This window comes from Trichechus manatus, unplaced genomic scaffold, assembly GCF_000243295.1.
Source record: "Trichechus manatus latirostris isolate Lorelei unplaced genomic scaffold, TriManLat1.0 scaffold00011, whole genome shotgun sequence".
In the NCBI taxonomy this organism is placed as follows: domain Eukaryota; kingdom Metazoa; phylum Chordata; class Mammalia; order Sirenia; family Trichechidae; genus Trichechus; species Trichechus manatus.
In genome coordinates this window covers 19,941,852-19,962,108 of record NW_004443947.1, presented here as the reverse complement: position 1 = coordinate 19,962,108, position 20,257 = coordinate 19,941,852, and the positions used below count along the sequence as shown (strand labels likewise).

At 35.3% G+C, this 20,257-nt stretch overlaps 1 protein-coding gene across 4 annotated transcripts in view; it reads left to right on the top strand.

Annotated features, from left to right (window-relative positions):
- The first annotated feature begins 834 nt into the window (after positions 1 to 834).
- The window catches only part of GABRA1 (gamma-aminobutyric acid type A receptor subunit alpha1), a 65,601-nt gene continuing 46,178 nt past the window's right edge, over positions 835 to 20,257 (top strand). Inside the window, exons 1-4 of one of the 4 annotated variants that reach the window (XM_004371232.1) lie at positions 835 to 937; positions 1,348 to 1,580; positions 3,890 to 3,978; positions 7,250 to 7,362. In XM_004371232.1, coding sequence (XP_004371289.1) covers positions 3,902 to 3,978; positions 7,250 to 7,362 — 190 coding nt within the window. In that variant the 5' untranslated portion in view covers positions 835 to 937; positions 1,348 to 1,580; positions 3,890 to 3,901. Of the gene's footprint in view, positions 938 to 1,089; positions 1,706 to 3,686; positions 3,979 to 7,249; positions 7,363 to 20,257 lie in introns of those variants that run through there. The other 3 variants (XM_004371231.1, XM_004371233.2, XM_023726529.1) reach the window with 3 other exon arrangements.

Genomic DNA, 20,257 nt, shown 5'->3' with positions numbered 1-20,257 from the left:
CAGTCCTGTCTACCAGACGTATTACACGGAGCATGCCATCTTTTCAGTACCTCCTGCCGAGTTTGGGCGATAGTGCTGAAGGGACAGCTCCCAGTGCTTTCAGTGGTTTCAGTAAGCGCTCCCTGCTCCCCAGAAGACAGCACCCATCGCCTTTCTGCTACAGTCATTCACAAAATCAGAGGAGGGAACCACAGTCATCCGTAATTCCTTGGGAATTTAGTTAAATTGATGTTAAAACACACCCACCTTCCTAAGTGTATAATTATCCGTGGGTGGAGGGCCACGAGGGCGGGTAATATAGAAGAGAGTGGGGGATGGGGGCGAGTAGGGTAATATAGAAGAGAGCGGGGGTGGGGGGAGTAAAAGAGAGTTTTGTCCTGACTTATAAGATATTTTCATCATCTTCCTCCTTCCCATCTTCCTAATCCGGAGAGTGATGGAGTTCAAGGCAAGAGAATGAATCAGGAAATGGAGACAGGACTCTCCAATCTAGAAATGATTAGAGCAATTTAAGTTAAATACTCTACCTAGGAACTCACCATGATTCAGATTTAAAGACTCTTGTGTTTTCTCCATCATAGCATATACAAACAGTTGCCTCCAAAGATCAAAATAAAACAAAACAAAAACCGGGTTCCGGAGCGTGTTCTTCCTGTCCTTTAAGCTACAGATGAAGGTGGGGTAAAAGCGCTCATCACCTGGGAAAGCGCGAAGAGACTCCCTAACGCAGTGGTCAATTCCCTATAGGCCCGAACTCTTCCCCGTCACCCCTCACCATTCGTGACTCTGTGAGACACAGAGACTTAGACATACCTGTGGGAGTGTGTGAGGTAAAGTCGAGACGAGAGTGCGCTCTCCACCTGGATAAGCCTGCATCTCCCTGTTTCATAGCTTGCGTTCATTCATATGTATGCAGTGGCTAAATAGTTGATCAAAGGTGGAACAGTTAAACGGATCAGTTGTATTTTTAATGGGCACACCTTAAAATACGGTGCTAATAAATTGCAAGTGTGAAAAGATTCCTAGTGTAGTCTCTAAGCCTCTAATCTGTTCTACCCTTTCCTCCCCCATCCCCACCCCCATCCTCTAAAAAAGGGAAAGCTTGCAGCAGATTGTAAAAGGATTTGAGTCTGCAGCTAGAGAGAAGGGGATTAGGGCCACAGAAGTGCAAGTTAAATTGTGCTGCATATAAAAAATGGGCGGATTGGTCTCCAGATCGAGAGGCTGGTACCACCTTCCTTTCTAAAATAAAATCTCTCTGGCATGAAGTCACCGCCTATTTCACATCCGGTTTGCCCTGGGACGTATTACTACTGTCTTGGTAAAGAGATATCTTTTGTTGTATAGCTGCAGATTTGGGTATTGGGAAGCAAATTTGGGTGTGAAATTTTCAGCAAACGAGCACGCAGAGTCCATGATGGCTCAGACCGAGTGAGTGCGAGGCGGTGCGAGGACGCCCCTCCGCTCGCTCGCAGCGCGCCCGGACTCGCACACTCGCGCCGGCTCCAGGCTCTCCACGATTCTCTCTCGCAGACTTTTTCCCCGGTCTTGAGCGATCCTGTGCCCAGAGGGGGCTCCAGGTAAGTGCGGCTTCGGACCGCGACACACAGAGCTTTGAACGCGGCTTTTTCTTGCTAGAGAGACAGGGAAGCTGTAGGAAAAAAAGAGAAAGAGGGAGGAGGGCAAGAGGCTGATCCCATAGCAGGTAGAAACAACGAATGCTTTTCTTTCAGGGTGAAAACCGCAGCAATATAGGAGCATTATTTTCTCGCTCTCTACCTTCTTTTCTTTTCTCCCTTTCTTAGGCAGACTTGAATTTGGTCCCTGGGGTGGGTGGTGAAATGTTGTTTTGATCTTTTCTTGCATGGGGGATCTGAGGTGAGGTGGGGAGGGGCGTTGGGGGCATCATCTAAAGTTAAGACACTGGGACAGAAAACCTGTCTCACTGTTGGATCCCAGGGAAGGCACTCTCTCATCCTGGCTTCAAAATGCCTCTTTTCTCCTTTCCAGTGGACGCTGCTGAAATGCTCTCTGGTGTAGGGGTCTCTCTCATTCTGAACATGAAAAACTCAACTTATTATTTGATATGGGAAGCATGGGCTATGGATGTTTGGAGTGTGTGTGTGTGTGTGTCTGTGGGCATGTGTATTTGAAGGTGAAGAGGCGGCAGCTTGAGGTTTCTTTTAAACTATTATGTTTGTATTTGCAAGAAACTTTCTTACTCAATAGCTGGAGTGACATGATAGGTTTGTTTTTCTCTTTTTTAAAATGTCAGAGGAGGGCAAATAGCTATGGTGCCTTGCCCTGGGGTTTTGTTTTGTTTTGTTTACCCCTTCTGGAGTCCCCCCATTTTATAAAGACCAACAAAAATTAATACGGCTAAGAGAAGTTGCTTTTCTTTCATTAAAGATGTTGAAGATTAATAAAAGTGTGAATTATAATTGTGCAATTTAGATGCAATATTTTAACATAGTGATACTTACCCAGGATTTCTTGTCATATTCAATTCATCTGTGTCAAAACCAGTCACTAAATTAAGTAAAAGCTATGGTGAAACTCACAGTTCTTATCTCTAGATCATTTCACTCTAAACACGTTAATTATGTTTCATGCTTTCATGCCTGTTTGTAATGGTTTTTACTGATTTAAGTGATCCCGGAGAGTGTGCAAAGCATTTGTGTAGATGTATTTAAAGGCATACTACATTAAACTATAGAGTATTTAATGAAAAATAGGCTCAAAAGGTTTGCAATCCCTTAATCACTAACCTTACTAAGGGCTATAGATTCAGAGATAAGCTAAGAAATCCCATTAACATTTCTCATGTTATAACTAGAACTAACTATAGCACATTAAAAACAATGTTACCAGATCTGTTTCTTAACCAGGTAAGTGCGTTGAATTAAAAAAAAAAAAAAAAGCCACAAATAGATTGCAAATTCTTTTCCTCTTAAATTCTCCAATCTCTCCCTACTCCTCCATTCCTCCAGCAACCCACTACCAAGTCTAAATTCAACAATCAGATGGTGATTGATTGCACTTTACCTAAGAGGAAAAAAGATTCTCTTATTCATGCAAAGCAAAGCACTCCAGCTTCCATCTGCTTGAGATGAAACATTCTCTAGCAGCAACCTGGCAGAATTTGAGAAGGCTTAAAAGATATATGTGGGAATGTTTGTGTGCATTTACATGTGTGGTTTGCATGTGAGAGAGAAATCAGTACATGGCTTGACTATAAAGTGTGTCCTTTAGCCTCACAGAAGCATCAGTGAGCACATTCAACAGACAGTCACAGGCAGAGGATATAAGCACCACTTCAGCATTCAACAGTGTGTTTCTTATGGTTTTAGAAAAGAAATGAATACAGTTGCTTGTAAAATCAAGGCACATCCAGAAAGAAAAGATGGATTCTGCCATCAAAGTCTGTTAAGCTACACTGTCCCACCGCTGAACATGCTCTTCCTGTGATAGACACCAACTTAAATAAATTCAGTGCACAGTTTAGTCATGGGAACTCAAGTCAGAAAGGTCAAAATTTTCAGATTATAAACAGCAAGAAGAGAGATACCAAACCATATTAGAAATTTAAAACCTAGGGTGAAACAACTCACAGTTTTTATGTTGAAGAATATTCTCACTTGAAAGCATTTCAGCTTGTATTCTTTTATAGGAGAAACTTAAGACACTGATATATTTCTGAATGGAGAAATGAAAGGGAGAGTGGAGAATGGATGGTCCAGGTTTCCCTTGCTTCCAATGAGGTGTCATACCCAAGTGAGGTCATTTCCTGACTTCAAAGCATTCATCTCAATTGCCTCAGTCAGCCCTAGTGGTTAGAACCTCATGTTTCTTGCAAGATACATTGATCTCCACTTGTTCTACTTTTCAGCTGCACAAGCTCATGATGAAGAGAAGTCCGGGTCTCTCTGACTATCTTTGGGCCTGGACCCTCCTTCTGAGCACATTGACTGGAAGAAGGTGGGGCACTTTATTTTAAATCTGCATGAGAATTTCTATAACTTTTCATTTTTTCCATCAGGGGAAAGACAGTTGCCCTTGGATGAATTCATGACTAAGGGAATTCAGAAACCTAACTGCAATAAAATTCCAGCTAAGAATAAAGGAGAGCAGTATGAAAAAATAATCATCTTAATTTGTGTGGCATGTTATTTAGAATACACTTAACAAGGCTTTGTTAAAGAATGTGTTAATTCAACATGTAAGTCTTAAATTGAACTTTACACTGTTTAGTTGCAATGGGACAACTCATGGGATTTCCTCATTCTTAAAAAAATTTATCCCAATTAATGCCTGTCTACTTTGAAAGTTAATTTTCCAACAAGGAAATTTCTAGCCATAGGGTAACTTATAACTACATGAAAGTGGTAAGTTTAAAATAATATTTGTAATTTGAAAGCCACAAAGCTCTATAAATGCACGTGCATATTATGTTTTGAGACCACTATTTATATAACCAAATTTAGAACCTATGAGACACAAACTTAAGAACAAAAGGTGAAACTGAATTTCTCTATTTAAACGTAATTAGTATAGCGGCGACTTATAAGAAAAATTTAATAATACGCTTAACTACATTCAAAATATTTGCCAATAATCCAACCCTAACATGTAAATATATTAGCAACTCTAAAATGACCAAATATTTCAGATTCTTCTTTTGTCTGTTTTACATTTCATGAGTCTCTAATTCCTATGGCCCATTAAGTCTTAGGCATATTTTTAAAAACCTAAGACCCTTCTAAAATGAAGTAGAAAGTGAACCTTTAAGAGCTGAGATAGATAGATGGAATAAGCTGGGAAGACATATGAATCTAGGATTTGTTTGTTAAATTGAGAAGTTGTACATTTTTATTTTTTGATGTTGTGTATGGCAAACACTCACTTGGAGACAAATAAAAAATGCATTATTGTCATATAGTCTTAATCTGAGGAGTTAAATGTTCTTCACCCCATTTGAAAATTTATATGAAGTGTTACGATTGTAATGACCTGTAGATGGAGTTAGTGCACAGTGTTTTATTATATAGTGGTTCATATGGAATCAAAATCAGGTACTGTAACTGACATTTCTCTTCAAATTATATATTCATTTTAGGAATCACTATATTGGCAAGAGTGTTTAATACCAAATAAATAATCTTGGTCCTTATCCTAGGGTTCTTTTCTGGCAATTTCAATTGGATATGATAAAATAGAAGTGATGATAAAGAAGAACCTACTTAGAAAGTCACATAAAAGAAAGATCACCATTCCAATTAGGATAGCAAAACTGCCGTCTTTGGGGAAGGAAATAATAATTTTTGGCATTCGTATTCCAATGCAAACACTTGGTGTAAGTAACATTTATAAGATACACCAGGTAGCAAATAATTATCCAAATTTGACATAAGCTCTAAAAACATAGGGAATACAGGCAAAAGTAATAGATAACTCCACATCCTACAGATCATCTTAACAACCTAATTGTGCTCTGTCTTGTCATCTTATATTTTCTCCTTTTTATTTTATGCGTTTTTCCTTAGAGTGCTTGATCAGGCTTTCCTCACAACTTAAGGTGTTCTAGCATTTCTTTTCCTCTTATATCAAGATGACCTTCTAATATCCTTGAAAAATGCGTGCATTGCTGTTGGTTTTGTAACAATGAATTTTTACAAGTAATTGCATTCAGAAAACTACTTCTGCCTTACAGCTGTCATCTACCAATAAGACGTCCTTGGAGACACAAAGTTCATTGAAAATTTGATTTCAAAAAATAGCAAGATGTTTAATTTTGCCAAAAGAAAGTAAACCTTCAAACTGCATCTTTAATGTTGAATTGAGGAAGAAAAACATTTTCTTACATTTCCTATATTTAGTATCATTGATAACTTGTATTTATAACTTTATTAAATTTTTGTCAGAAAAACAGCCATTATGTTTTGCAGATACAAAATTGATTACTTAGGAAACAATATTTGATTTTACAATGCCACTTCAATTGTATTTCTTGCTCCTGTAAAATAAGTAAATTCTGGCTTCAAATGTTCTGTTTTTTCTTAGATTAATCAGTAATATAAATGCACAAGAGTGAATCCAAAGCATATTAAATGGAGAGTTTGAAAGTGATGTATTCGTGGCAGTCTCTTAATTTACCCCCTGTATTCATTTTTTACTCTAAGTCAGAGATATCATGGATTATTTTGGTCAGTTAGTGTGCTCCATCCTAAGACAGAAAACTCTTCTCGCAAAGGATTTTGGAGATGTCATACTAATCATTAAGTAAAATATGATTCAAGTAGCATAGATGGCACTGTTAATTGATGTAAGGAAAACAGTGTTTGAACTGCAGTCACTATGTGGTTGAAGTTCAAAGACTATAAGCGGTAAGAGATCCAAGCTATGACTTCAACTAATAAGGATTAAATAGAAACAATTATTTGGATATATGAGAATGGAGACAATGTTTTAGACCAAGAGTTGAACAAAGCTGGGGTTCTAGTTTGAACTCTGCTCATAGATAGCTGTGTCACCTTGAACGAACACTAAAACTGCACTACAGCTTAATAAAATATAAATTAAGAGTATTGGAGTATATCTTTCCCAAGATCTCCTTTACTTCTAAGACCAGAAATGATAAAAATTGAATTAATTATAGATCGGAATAAGTGAATTATAAAAATTTGTTTATAAATCTTAAGGGAGTCGAAGATGCGCACACTGATGTAAAAATGTGATTATTCTAAGAAATCAATCTTATTTTTCCATATAACTATCCTAAGTGGATATCAGAAATGAAACGGGTGAAAGTAGAGCTGTTAGTAGGTAAAACCTTAGGCTTTTACTACACATTAAACTAAATGAAAATAAAACTATTAATTATTTTGGAAACCCTTATAAATAGATATAATTTTTTTTTCACTTTGGGAAGAAATTTTGCATATTTATTAATTTCCTACCATGCACTAACATTCTTGTTTCCCCAGAGAAGGTACGAATTACAACATGACATGCCTAGAATTCAAAAAAGAGGGAGATAAGTCCATTTCTTTCCATATTTAGAAATATTAAAGAGATTATCATTTATGAGAAAAAATATGGGAAAATCGTCAGAGTTAAAATATAACATCTCTGACTTTACTAGAAGAAATTTTTAAATTAAAATTTAATAGACAGGAAGGTTGGAAAATTGGGGTAAGGTTTTATTGGAAAGGTATACCTTAGTTACCTTCACTCTTTATTTATATTTTAGCTCTGGACAGCCCTCATTACAAGATGAACTTAAAGACAATACCACTGTCTTCACCAGAATTTTGGACCGACTCCTCGATGGTTATGACAATCGCCTGAGACCAGGATTGGGAGGTGGGTCATGTTATTGTATTTTTATTTTAGATAATAACATTAAACCTATACTATGAGAGCCTTATTTTTCCTGTAAATGTGAAAGTAGTATGAATGGTAGCATACATTTTAATGATTACTCCTATTTTTAACAGATTACTCAACATTAATTCAGTTTACTAGGATAGTTTTGTACACATACCCATATTAAAAGGCAGAGACCAATTTCCTGCAATAACATGAAATAAATGTTACATTTACTTGACAAGCACAATGTTTTCTGTGTAATGATTTGATTATACAGGAAAAATGGGAGTAATATTCCCCCTTCAAGCCCAAAGCAGCACGCTATTCACTCAGCACTGCTGTGTCTGCATTGAATTCAAATAGGATCTCTCTAATTCTATCAACCTAAATTTATTTCAGAACATTAAATATTGATATGTCATTTTGTGTTAGATACCACCACCTCTAGATAAAAAAAACTGATAATAGGTGGTAATTATTTGGGTTTTCTTTTTAACCATGTATTTGAACTTATACTCTCATTTAAGTTTTCTTGATATATCAATTAATTAGTTATACTGATGAAATTCTACTTGGCAAGAAGACTGTGCTTAATGATACAATATTTATAACAATAAGAGTAATTTGTCCTTAGCATTGCACACTTATTTGAATAACACTTGAATAAAATGATAAAACTATTGTATTTGGTTAAACAAAGATTAATGTAGTCAAAACAAAATATTGATCTTAGAGTAAAACAAGTGAAGAAAGAAAATCAATTGTTTTTCAAAGTCACAAAGGAAGCCAAGGTTAGAATCTGTGATTCCCAACTCTAACTTATGCCCTTTTCCAAACCATTGATAAAACTATTTAACAGCAATATTTAAATAGCAATATTAAGAAAGTCACCCTTTCTTTGCCTTAGACAACTCAGATATACAAATATAAAAAGTTTAAGAATTCAAATTTTGATTTTACAACTAAACAGTAGCATAGATTTAGAGTCACAATTTTAAAAATACTTTGGATAGTGTAATCCCGTGCGCGTGCATCATGAGTCTGTTCTGAGGATACTGGATTGACACAGTAGCCACAAAAATGGACTCCAAAGTACCAATAATCATGAAGATAGACTAGGACCTGGCAACATTTCGTTCTGTTATACATAAGGGCGTCATGAGTCAGAGCCAACTCTATGGCAGCTAACAACTAACAACAAACAACAAAGACAATTCCACCAAATGGCATTAATGCCTCTGAGACTTTAACAGTACTACCTTGCCAATGTCACAACTATATATGTCAACCCAAAAGTCTTGTCACATGTCCTTTCTCAACACTTTCAAACATTTATTTTAGGACATGCTATATAAATTCCTTTCAATTTAGGTTCCAGCTAACTTTTATTTGCTGAGTTCTTAGGGAAAAAAATTTTGGTTAAAGTAAGTTGATCACAAAATGAGAAAGCTGATATATCAATACAATGATATACCAATATAATACCTGTATACACTTAAACATCTGAATTGGCTTCAGGAAAATTGATTTAGATTCTTAAAAATTGAAACAAATTTCAAAGATGGCAGGTGGAGGAGTCATTTACAAAGGAAAGAAACAGTCAAGATAATATAACTTTTAAAAGGTAAGACATTCGAAAATATTGATGGAAATTTTCTAATCTCTTTATTGATTCTCCTTCCTGCTACAGGATATCAATCCCTACCAAATCAGCAGCATTTTATAACACATCATAAAGCCTGGTCTTCATCCTACTTTAAGAAATTCTATCTAATATTTTGACTGTGAATATGAACATCCTCTGAATGATCTCTACATAATTTTCAGTTTAAGAGTTTTACACACACAAACACGTACACACACACACTATCTTTAAAGATCAGCTGTGTGGTTATATTGTTGCTCAGAGTACAAGTAATATGCCCATGATCACTCATTTCTGTTTTAATGTATATATTACCTCTTTAATAATAAATTTGTCTTTAATTAAGTATAGTCTAAGCAAGAAGCATTTTAACTACCCCTCATGTGCACATCAAAACCATGAAGACCCATGGACCTTAAGGATTTTTAAAGTGGACTGACAATGGCTTGAAAACCTAAATTTCAAGCCTTGGGATAATGGTAGAATTGTTCACAGAAACACCTACATTTTTTGCTATAATCTACTTTTATTATATATTTAATCCCAGAAAATAACAAAAAGAATAGACATGTGGTTGAAGAACAGAAATGAGTTTGCCAGATGCAGACAAGGTATCTTCCTTTTAATTGAAATTGATATAACGTGCTAAAGAAATGGAGAATGCAAGAACTCAGGAAAATTGAAAGAATGAAAGTACATTAATCTTTCCTGAAGATTATTATTATTATTTTATATTTCTCATACTACGAAATACTAATTTTAAGGACACATTGATAATCGACATTAAAACACAAGAAAAACTAGCTCAAATCTTTTCATCTATTTTAAATACACAATGCTAGAATATACTTCAACTAAATGTTATTGCTTTAAGAATTATGAAAAACATTAATACTGGCTAAACTAAGTTTTTTTATATTTTTGGAGTGCTGTTTTTTTCTTCAATTGATATTCTTGTGCTTATTATATGTACCTGTAAAGTAGTATATTTTGAAAATGATTTTCTGTCATTAAAAAGTACACTTAAATAACAAACACAGATTTTAGATGTGTTTTAAAATATAATCAGCTACAGAATTAGTGAAAAATATTAACACAATGATTGCTGGCTGCTATAGGTTAAAACTATATAATACATTTCTTCTGCAGAAATAAAGGAATTTAATTTCTTTACCAAAGATTTCTGGTAATTTAAGAATGCCATACATTTAAGTAGATCCTCATTTCAAAATGGCCTCTTTGGTTTTATGTGAGTCATTTGCTTTAAGATGAAAAGACTATGTAGAGGATATATTCAAAAGATTATCATTAGTTTAGAACCGGTAAACTTTTCGTCTTTAGCTTGCAACTGAAAGGGGCCTAATCCCTTCTTTATCATGACAAAGTAACAACCATGTACAGAAGGTAAGGACATTTTGTTCCGAATGTCCTGAGCAATACAGAAGTGTGATAAGCTAAGACTTGATAATAATGAAAGAAACTCTTGTATGTACAAATTCATTATGACCCGTTTTTCAGAAACTCACACTGCACCAGAAGGTATAGCATTACTCTTTGGAGATAGACACCTTGGGTCCAATAACTAAGAAACGTAAAATATATAACGTGGTTGACCCAGAAGATAGAAACCAGTTTGCAGATATTGTAACACACTATTTTAAAAGACTACCTTTTCAGGGTCAAGAGCAGTTTTGAGAAAGTGAAAGTAAAAGGACAGTACAGAGGGAAATGTCCTGGAAGGAATTTTTTTAAGATAGAAGAGATGAAAGGATTAGAATGTGTGGAATACTTACAATTTAATATATCCTATTTAGGAATATAAACAGGAAAATAAATTGGCCATGTTTATACTTTAAGTAGAAAGTAAATGAAGAAAATTTTAAATAGAGTTGAATTGAAATAATCAGTAGCCTGAAAACACAAACCAAAATTGTAAGTAATTGTTGAATTCGTTCTTATTATTCTTTCCTTTTTGGGGGACAAAGTGTGGAGAGTTGCATCTTCCTTGCCAAAGAGGCAGAGCAATGCCTTTGAAAGGCTCATGGCTAAAGCACAGCCGGTATAAGAGAACAAAATGGCTAAGGAAAAAAGAGGGCAAAAGTCTGAAGAATGAGAAGATAAGAGAGAGATAAAAGGCAGAGACGAAAGGAGAGCAAGAGAAGGGATAGAAAAAAAGGAGTGAAAATACAGAGGAGTGAGAGCGGTGGAGGAGGTGAAGGAGAGGGACAGAGAGGAAATGGGGAAGAAAGGAATATGTATTAATGAGGTACAGTTGTCCCTTGTTTAATCAAAGCTCCTGTTTTAGATTCAAATCAGGACCAAATAATAATATTCTTAGCAAATTTATCTTCCCAAAGTTTCTCTTTATTGCCTGTGAGTATAATAAAGAAACCTGTATTTTTCTCGTTTCCTAAAATATAAATTGATGCTCCCTCTGAATTGCACCCACCCGGGTAAAACTTGAGCCGCTATCAGAGTGACTTCTCTTGAACTGTGGAAATGAGGCAAAATCACCTGTTAACATAGATCTAAAACTTAAGTCTGAAGGAATGTTTCAGGTTTTTAAGGACAATTAATGCCCTTCCAGTGACATCTTTTCCTTTCTTGCCCCACCACATATACAAGGTACACTTTCCTTATGCTATGGCAAAATCCCATGGTAAGCCAGGCTGATGTACAGCTTTTTGTCTGGAACACACCACCAAGCTGAGAGTTCCCCTTTTCTCCTGCTCACAGGCCCATTCCCACCCATTTTATTCTACAGAATAATTCATTTCGTTTCTTAGAAAACAGATTAGGTAAAAATCATGCTTGACTAGAACTCAAACAGGATAGTCTTTCTTGAGGCACATTTTGAAGAAATTATAGAAGAAATTTTCACTGTCTCCCTCACTGTTAATTGTGGTACCTGGAAATATTTTTATAATACCTAAATTCAGCCTTAAGTTTAATCTTGATAAATAATGTACAGGATGATGGATGCCTCTTAAAGATTTTATCACCAAGTATAGAAGATAAAGGAAAGAGACATGAATGTGTACTCATCATAGGACAAACCCAGCTGAATGGCTGGAGAGGTAGATAAATAGATGAGTAGGTAGGAATGTACATAGTGAATGGAATGTACTAAATATACTAAACATTTAAAAGATATTTTGTTAGGATCTTATTCTTTTTCCTGTAAGTGTTATAGTTTGTTTGTTTTTAAGATTTTACTTAATTGAAAGTGTCAGTTAAATATTTGTAGCTAGAGTTTTCGCTCAAGGTATTTTAGCACTAATATATTATTTAAGAAGTAATCTATGATTCAAAGCACACTTTATCTCTATCTTCTTAATATTTGCAATCTTGGATTATTTATGCCTGTACAAGACTTTTTTTTTTTTTTTTTTTAAACTTCGTTGAGCCCAAGCATTACAAGAGAGCTCAGCTTTAAGAAATAAGTATCCCTCCCTCCTAAAGAAAGTTAATTGGGTTAGTTAGACAGGCCCTGTGGCTGACAAAATAGTGCTGACTTCTTAGCAAATTAGCTTGGGATCTTGGGTTGCGTTTTTTCTGTCAAAATAAATAAAGGTGGAAAATTTAGAGAACTCTGAAAAAAAAAAAAATACCAGATGAAGTTTTTGTGAAATTTTGTGCCACTTTGTAAAGTTTAGGTGACTGAAAAGTAGGGAAAGCCGTATAACTCATACTTTTTAAAATTCATGTTGTTCTATCTCACGATTATAAGATGCCTGATATTCACATGGTCATTTATTATTTTTTGTATTCTGTGTGATGTTGAGATCAGAAGGACAAATTTTATTCATGTTCAACTAAAGTTAATGCACATATTTTATATTTATCTTAAAAAACTAAAATTTCAAAAACTCAGAGGACAAGATGTTTCAGACAGAATGTGATGCTGTTAGATACAACAAGAAGATTCTAAATCACAGACAACATCCAAAGAAATGAAAATAAGTTTAGGTTTATGCAATCCCTTCTTTTTTGTCACACATATTTTACCAGAGAAATAGTTTTTAATACTATCCTTTGAAATTCTACCCCGGAACCCTTTCTTTTGAATTTGCTGTCATTTTATCCGGTGCTTTTAATGCAAGGTGTGGAGCAGATGCCCTGACTTTGGCAAAATGCAATTCATTTCCACAGAAATACTGTATCTAGACGTTCCATAATTCAGTTGCATTTCAGAGAAAAAGGATTTACCAAAAACCCAAGAGGCATTGTTAAAATGAACAGAGACTACCTTTTAACCTTTCCTGGCTGAGAACACCAGTTAGCTCATGAAGCCAGCTTGTCTAATAAATCCAGCTAGATACCCAAAGGAATGTTCTAGCATGTTTAGAAGACCTTCTCTTCTCATCTTTTCCTATTGTATATAAATCATCTACCTCATCCAGGCCAAGAAGTCTCCAAGATAAAATGTACCTACTGAGATGATATTCAGGTTGTAGAGACCATCCATATTATTAGTAAACGACTGCAGTTTATTTTTTGTGCAGGTACCCTTGAGCTTTTCACAAAACTTTCATTTTCTATCTAGATTCTAGTACCAATGTAGAACCTTTAGAAAATGCTTTCTAAATATGATTTTCTTTTCAGGTAGAATCTAAATTCTATATTTGAAAAATAATGTAGTGTTCCTGAGAAGAGAATCTCGTTTTTAATATTTATGGACTCTGTCATTTTTTTAAAAACTTAAAAGAAAATAAAAAACTAAGCCGATGGCATATCCCTTCAATATTGTTATATGGCTGTTTTTATAACTAAAATGCTACAATGGGAATAGGCAATATGATGCCTCAGAGTTATTGCAAAGTTCAACAATTTTGATCGAGATTTATATAGACCATAGGAAACCCATTCCTCCAACAGGGCAATGCAAAGTCTCTCTAAAGATTAGCCTCCTCCCAAGAGATAATATCCATATTGTAATATAAGAGGGGAAAGAGAGAAGTTATCAGTGGAAATGAGATAAATGTCTGCTGCAATAAAATTAACCTTTTGCCCTGGGAGATGCTTGTATCTTCTGAGTTCTTGGAATTCAAAAACAAAAAAAGATCAGAAACTGATTAAACTCCTTGAGACTTGAGTCTCTACCCCATAGATAAAATTAAGTAGCTTTAAGTATCAAATGGAGCCCTGGTGGTGCAGTGGTTAAGTGTTTGGCAGCTAACCAAAAAGTCAGCAGTTCAAATCTACCAGCTGCTCCGTGGAAACCCTATGGGGCAGTTCTAATCTGTCCTTTAGGGTCGCTGTGAGTCGGAATCAACCCGACGGCAATAGGTTTTGGTTTTTAAGTATCAAATAGGGGCAAGTGGCCAACTAGTCTAAGGCATTAATGGAATGCAGGCAGGCAGGTTAATAGGGAAGGAAGGACAGAGAGTAAATACATTGCTCTAGGCAGAAGAGCAATGAGCTGAACCATTATCCAATCCAGGAGAATACATTGATGTTTATGTGGGGAGCCCAGAATATTTTCAATTTCCAAATAGAACCATTTTGAAGCGGTACTTTGAGATACACTTTATTATGATGACTAACATTACTCGATTTCGTCTCCATGTAGTGACTGTCTCTGTGCATTAATGGACACAAAGTGGCTTAAGAGAAACAATGGACCTGCTTCATAAATAGTGAGTTCAGGGAACTCTTCTGAGTTTCTTAGTAGACAGTCCATGGCTAATGCCATATGGTCAATGTCATATTGAATAAATTTTTGTGACAGGCATTCCTAATAAAATACTACCTACAATTCTTTACTGTTCATTCCCTCTTCCAATTTGTTTTTTACAGTCACTCTTACAATCCACTATGTACACAGCATCAGTGATCTACTTAAACTGCAAGTAGCATCATTTCATCTGATTACCCAAAGTCTTCCTATTGCATTAGAATAAAGATCCAGCTGCTAACTGAAACACCCAAGGCTCTTCATGAATAGCGCCTTTTTGCTACTCAAGCTTCATCTTGTACCATGCCTATCAGTTTATCAGCATCTCTAGGTTCCAGATATACTGGACTTTCTGTTTCTTAAATACAACACATTCACTCTTGCCTCAGCTTCTTTGCCTTGTTCTTCCCTCTCCTTGAAATGTCTTGGCTGAATATTTCTAATCTTTCTGGTCTCAGTTCAAACGTTACCTCTTTGAAAAGACAATCTTTCAAAGCATTTTCGTGATCTGAAATTAACTAGTATGATTCTTTGTGTTTATGCTTAAATATATACCTAATTATCTATATCAATATCTATCTATTTATCTGTCTATGTATCTATCTATCTGTCTTTCTGTCTCTCTATCTCTATCTATCAATATATCTAGTCTGTTTCCCCTAAGACAACGAGGTGAGCTACAGTAGAACAGGAACATTTTCAATTCTGTTCACCATTGTATTACTGTTACCTGGAACAGTGCCTACCTAGCACATAAAATATGATCAGTAAACACTTGTTGACTAAATGAATGTATCCACAAAATACTTCTCGAAGTGTTTTTGTCATCACAATCCTATTTGATTCCCACTCCAATGCTGCGTGTTCGGCCATGCGGGAATTCTTTATCCAAAAGTGAGAAAACATACCCAGAGAGATTAAAGGATTGTACCTGACATCACACAGCTTGCTTCTGAAGAAAATCAGAGTTAAATCTGAGTGTTTTGACTCTTAATCCAACGTGTTGTTGTTGTTAGGTGCCGTTAAGTCTGACTCATAGCGACCTTGTGTACTAATGTGCTTACTGCTTACTATGCTAGACTGCTTTTCTATTTCTGCCTTGAGCACTAATCATCTTTTTGAATTATCACTTTAAAAACATCTGCTATACGAGAAACTATTTTGTTCTGTAACCTTCTTCTAAAGTGAGAATAGCAGCACAATTGGAAGAGTGTAGTCGATGTCACTGAATTGTGCATGTAGAAATTTTTGAAATGGTGTATCTTTGGCTATGCATATTTTCACCAAAAAAAAAGGTTGAGAAGGGAGAAAGTTGACATGTTGTAGGGTTGTTAACCAATGTCATAAAACAATATGTGTACTACTGTTTCATGAGAAGCTGTTTGTTCTGTAAGCCTTCACCTGAAGTACAATAATAAAAAAAAAATCTGTTATTTCCATACTTAGCAGCAGGGTATCAGTATTGTAGGAAGTTCCAAGTAAGGACAATTCTACCACTGTCTGTTAGTTATATAGTATAATATAGTGTATGCTTATGTGAGTAAATGTTTGTGCATATTTTACCTACATCTAATTTAATCTGTCTATCCATTTAACTCTCTATGTATTTTCCACTGAAGGGTATGCTTGTTTAAATATTGATTTTAATTGATTTGTCATCAAAAACTTCAGTGACATTGACGTGCTCTTTTGAGATACCCCGATACACTGTAATAATAACAATCGTCATCATCATCATTGCATTTTATATAACTCTATTCCAAGTATTTCTCTCATTATACTCATTTTAAAGAATCTGCCATCATTTTTTTACATGAACAAGGAAGGATTATGGTGAAGAAAATATTTGATTGAAATAATTATTTGGTGATTAATCTACTCTTGCAACATCTCATCCAACTGAGTTAAATTGATTTCCGTTTGCAGACAAGTCTCTAGTTATATAACAGTTTCACTCATGTTTAGCTTTGGCTAGGTGTATACTCGTTTGTACACTCAAACATACCAACAATCATGAAGCTGGTGCAGGACCGGGCAACATTTTGTTCTGTTATAAATTAGATCACTATGAGTTGGAGCTGAATTGACAGCACAGCAACTAACAATAACATAATCGTTTTAGCTGAACTTCATTAGAAGTTCCCTATTTGTGTCTATGCTTTTAAATAAAATATATTTAATTATAAAAATATCTTGACTTTTCCTCATGTGATTCAGAGAAAGGCCTTGAGGGCCTTGTAGTGGTTAAGAGCTTTGCTGCTAACCAAAAGGTCAGCAGTTTGAATCCACCAGCCACCAGTCGCTCTTTGGAAACCCTACGGGGCCGTTATCATCTGTCCTACAGGGTTGTTATGAGTCGGAATCGATTCGACAGGCAATACGTTTGGGTTTGTTTTTCTAGTAACCCTCTAGAGTGTGGTGCTATGTCAATAAATTCTAGTATTATAGCATATGATTTGGATTCTAATATATACATAATATATTATATATACATTAAACATATATATATATAATATATATTGGAGCCCTGGTGGCATAGTGGTTAAGTGTTCAGCAGTTCAAATTCACCAGCTGTTCCTTAGAAACCCTATGGGGCAGTTCTACTCTGTCCTATAGCGTTGCTGAGAGTCAGAATGGAATCAACGACTTCGAGTTTTTTGGTTTTAATCTTTACAGACTCTGACTGCTACAACTTTTTCCCATGGAGCAGCTAGCGAGCTCAAACCACCAACCCTTCAGTTAGCAGCTGGGCACTTAATCACTGTGCCACCAGGGCTGCATAAAATATATATGTATATATAAAATATATATTATAAAATCCACTGCCATCAGTCAGTTCATCTAAGGAGCAGCTGGTGGATTCTAACTGCTGACCTTTGGTTAGTAGCTAAGCTTTTAACCACTGTGCCACCAGGGCACCTATAGGACAGTTTTACTCTGTTCTATAGATTGCTATGAGCCAGAATTGAATTGACAGTAATGGGTTTTTTTTTGTATATAAATGTATGTATATATATATGTACATCAATTCAGGGAGGTAGAAAAGATGACTAATGTTCCCAGCACTTAGTAAAAGGAAGACTCCTCAACAGTTACACTAGATTTCAGCCAAAGCACATACACATGAGCACATCTTCCATTTACTCCTGGTCCTGGGCCCAAATGAATCTTGATTTCAAACCACCATTTTTTTTTTTTTTTTGCCAGAAAAGGGGAGTTAACAATGCTACCATTTACAATTTGGCTAAAGTTCATTCACAACAATGCTCCATCTTGAGCCTTTGCACTCAGGATTATAAGCTTTGTATCTTAAATAAAAATGAGTTCATGTAGCACTTAGGGAATTTTTGGTGAGCTTTAGTGAAAGATATACTTTTGGTCAGAGTAACCTGTTCCTTATCATTGAAATTGCACTTACTTGAGTGACGATGTGGTTTGAAAATAATTATTAAATATATATTTGCATAGAAAAATGATTTAAGGGAATACATCAAAATATTAACAGTAGATTTATGTGAATAGTGGAATTCCAGGGAATTTTTATTTTCATATTTTTCCGTGTTTCCTAAATTTTACCATAAAGTTGTATTTCATTGTTATTACTATTATTTTCAAACAGAACATTATATTGTATTGGCCTTAAACTGACACTAAAGCTTTTTTTTAATGTTTTGGGGTAGTTTTCCAAAATATGTTGTGGAAATACAGGAGTGAACAAGGTTGATCAAGTTTATTTAAAAGATGATTTCTTAGAGACTTCAGCATCATGAAACTTCCAGAGGTGTGCATTATAAGCAGTTTCTCAGCCATGGAAGCTTTTCCACTGGGCACTTACTAACAGATGATGACAGTTCAAAGGCAAGGTCTGGTTATGTGGCAAGGGATATATATCAGAAAGGAAAATATGGAATGTAGCTGTTCTCCTCTCTTCATTCTCTTATCCCCCAAAGTTCCAGATGGTATCCAGAATTTCATTACACTGTGCTCCTTCCCCTTCTTATGACATCATTTACCGCTTCCATTTAGTGGCTGGGTGGTCAATGCAACTCTTAACAGGCAACCTTTAGTTTTGGGACTTGCAAATTTTGCTGCCTTAAGTCTGTGTTTGCAAATACGTTTGAGAGGAGAAAGAGGATAAACAGAGAACAGAAATCAAAAACTAAGGTCTGTGTGTGTTTAGAGTGCATGGGGAGAAGGTCATTTGAGATACTCATGGGATGGGACTCTTGGTTTGGGTACATGGCCTACAATATTACAATGGTGACTTTTGGGGAATCTCAGAGGAAAGTGGTTAGTAGAAAATAAGATGAAGTACCAGAAGAGGATGATCTGGTAAATAATCTTAGGGGCAAGGGTAGATACAAAATTAAATAAATAGACACTGAAACTGTGGTTGTATCCATTTATGTGAACTGCTTTCCATTTATGCTTAGTCTCTGTACGACACAGTGATAATTATCTGTGGCATTAATGTGTGTAAACTAAACCATGTTTTACGTTCTGTTTGATTTATAGAGTAATCTTTATACACAGGCTTTTTGGCTTCTGAGGGTTGTTGCTTACATAGCATGGTCATCTACTAACAATCTAAAAATATTGGAGGGAAATGGCCTATTTGGCAAATAAAGTGCTTTGGAGCACTTTATCAAGCTAACTAATACTGACTGGTTGCTCCTAAGACTTCTGAGGGAGCCAATGTTTGTAAATACAGCTACCTTGGGGGGTTGCCTTAAAGTGCAGAAAGTATGCCCTCCCTATACTCAGACACTATATAATAGTGATAGGAGACTACAGGAGCACTGCCTCAGGCTGCCAAACACATGTACTCTTGCAGACAGGAATTCCTGTGTATTCCCCAAATAAGCATACACTTAAGGGCCGATTCCTTTTGCACAATAAAAATGATAAGAAATGACATAATTTGGATTCCATAGATGTTACTCAGTTCCATAAGATAGTCACCACAAATTTGATCCTTATAATCTGGAAGAGAACTGAAGTTCAACCTTGCAAACAAAGTGAGATTGAGTAAACCAACTGGAAAAAAAAAAAATCAGCAGGAGTGTCCAGCCATGTAGAAAGAAAATTTAGATATTAATTGTCCTTGATCATACAGTTCAAGGTACATTTAATTGCAAGAAATTGATTTATAAATAATAAGAAATATTCTTATATATAATATGTAATTTAACATAAGATAATACATAGTATATCTTATTATATAGGAAATTATTCCCAATAAGGGGCATACCAACAGGAATTTAGGGTGAAAAAATGCCCAATTCTCTATTATCCACTGTCTTTCTTTTTGTATTTTTTCAGGCTAATAAATACATATCATATTATACCAAAGAAAAGCCAAGTGATGGCTCCTTTGCTTGATCCATAAGGGAAATTATGAAAGAAGAAGGACAAAAATGAGCTAAAAAATAAGACAAATTCTAACTTTTGTGAACAGAAAATGTATATATATATATATATATATATTTATTAATACCACCACAAGAGTTCTTAGCATACACTTTGGAAAATGGCAAATGAGAATAACTGTCTAAGTCCTTTGTACT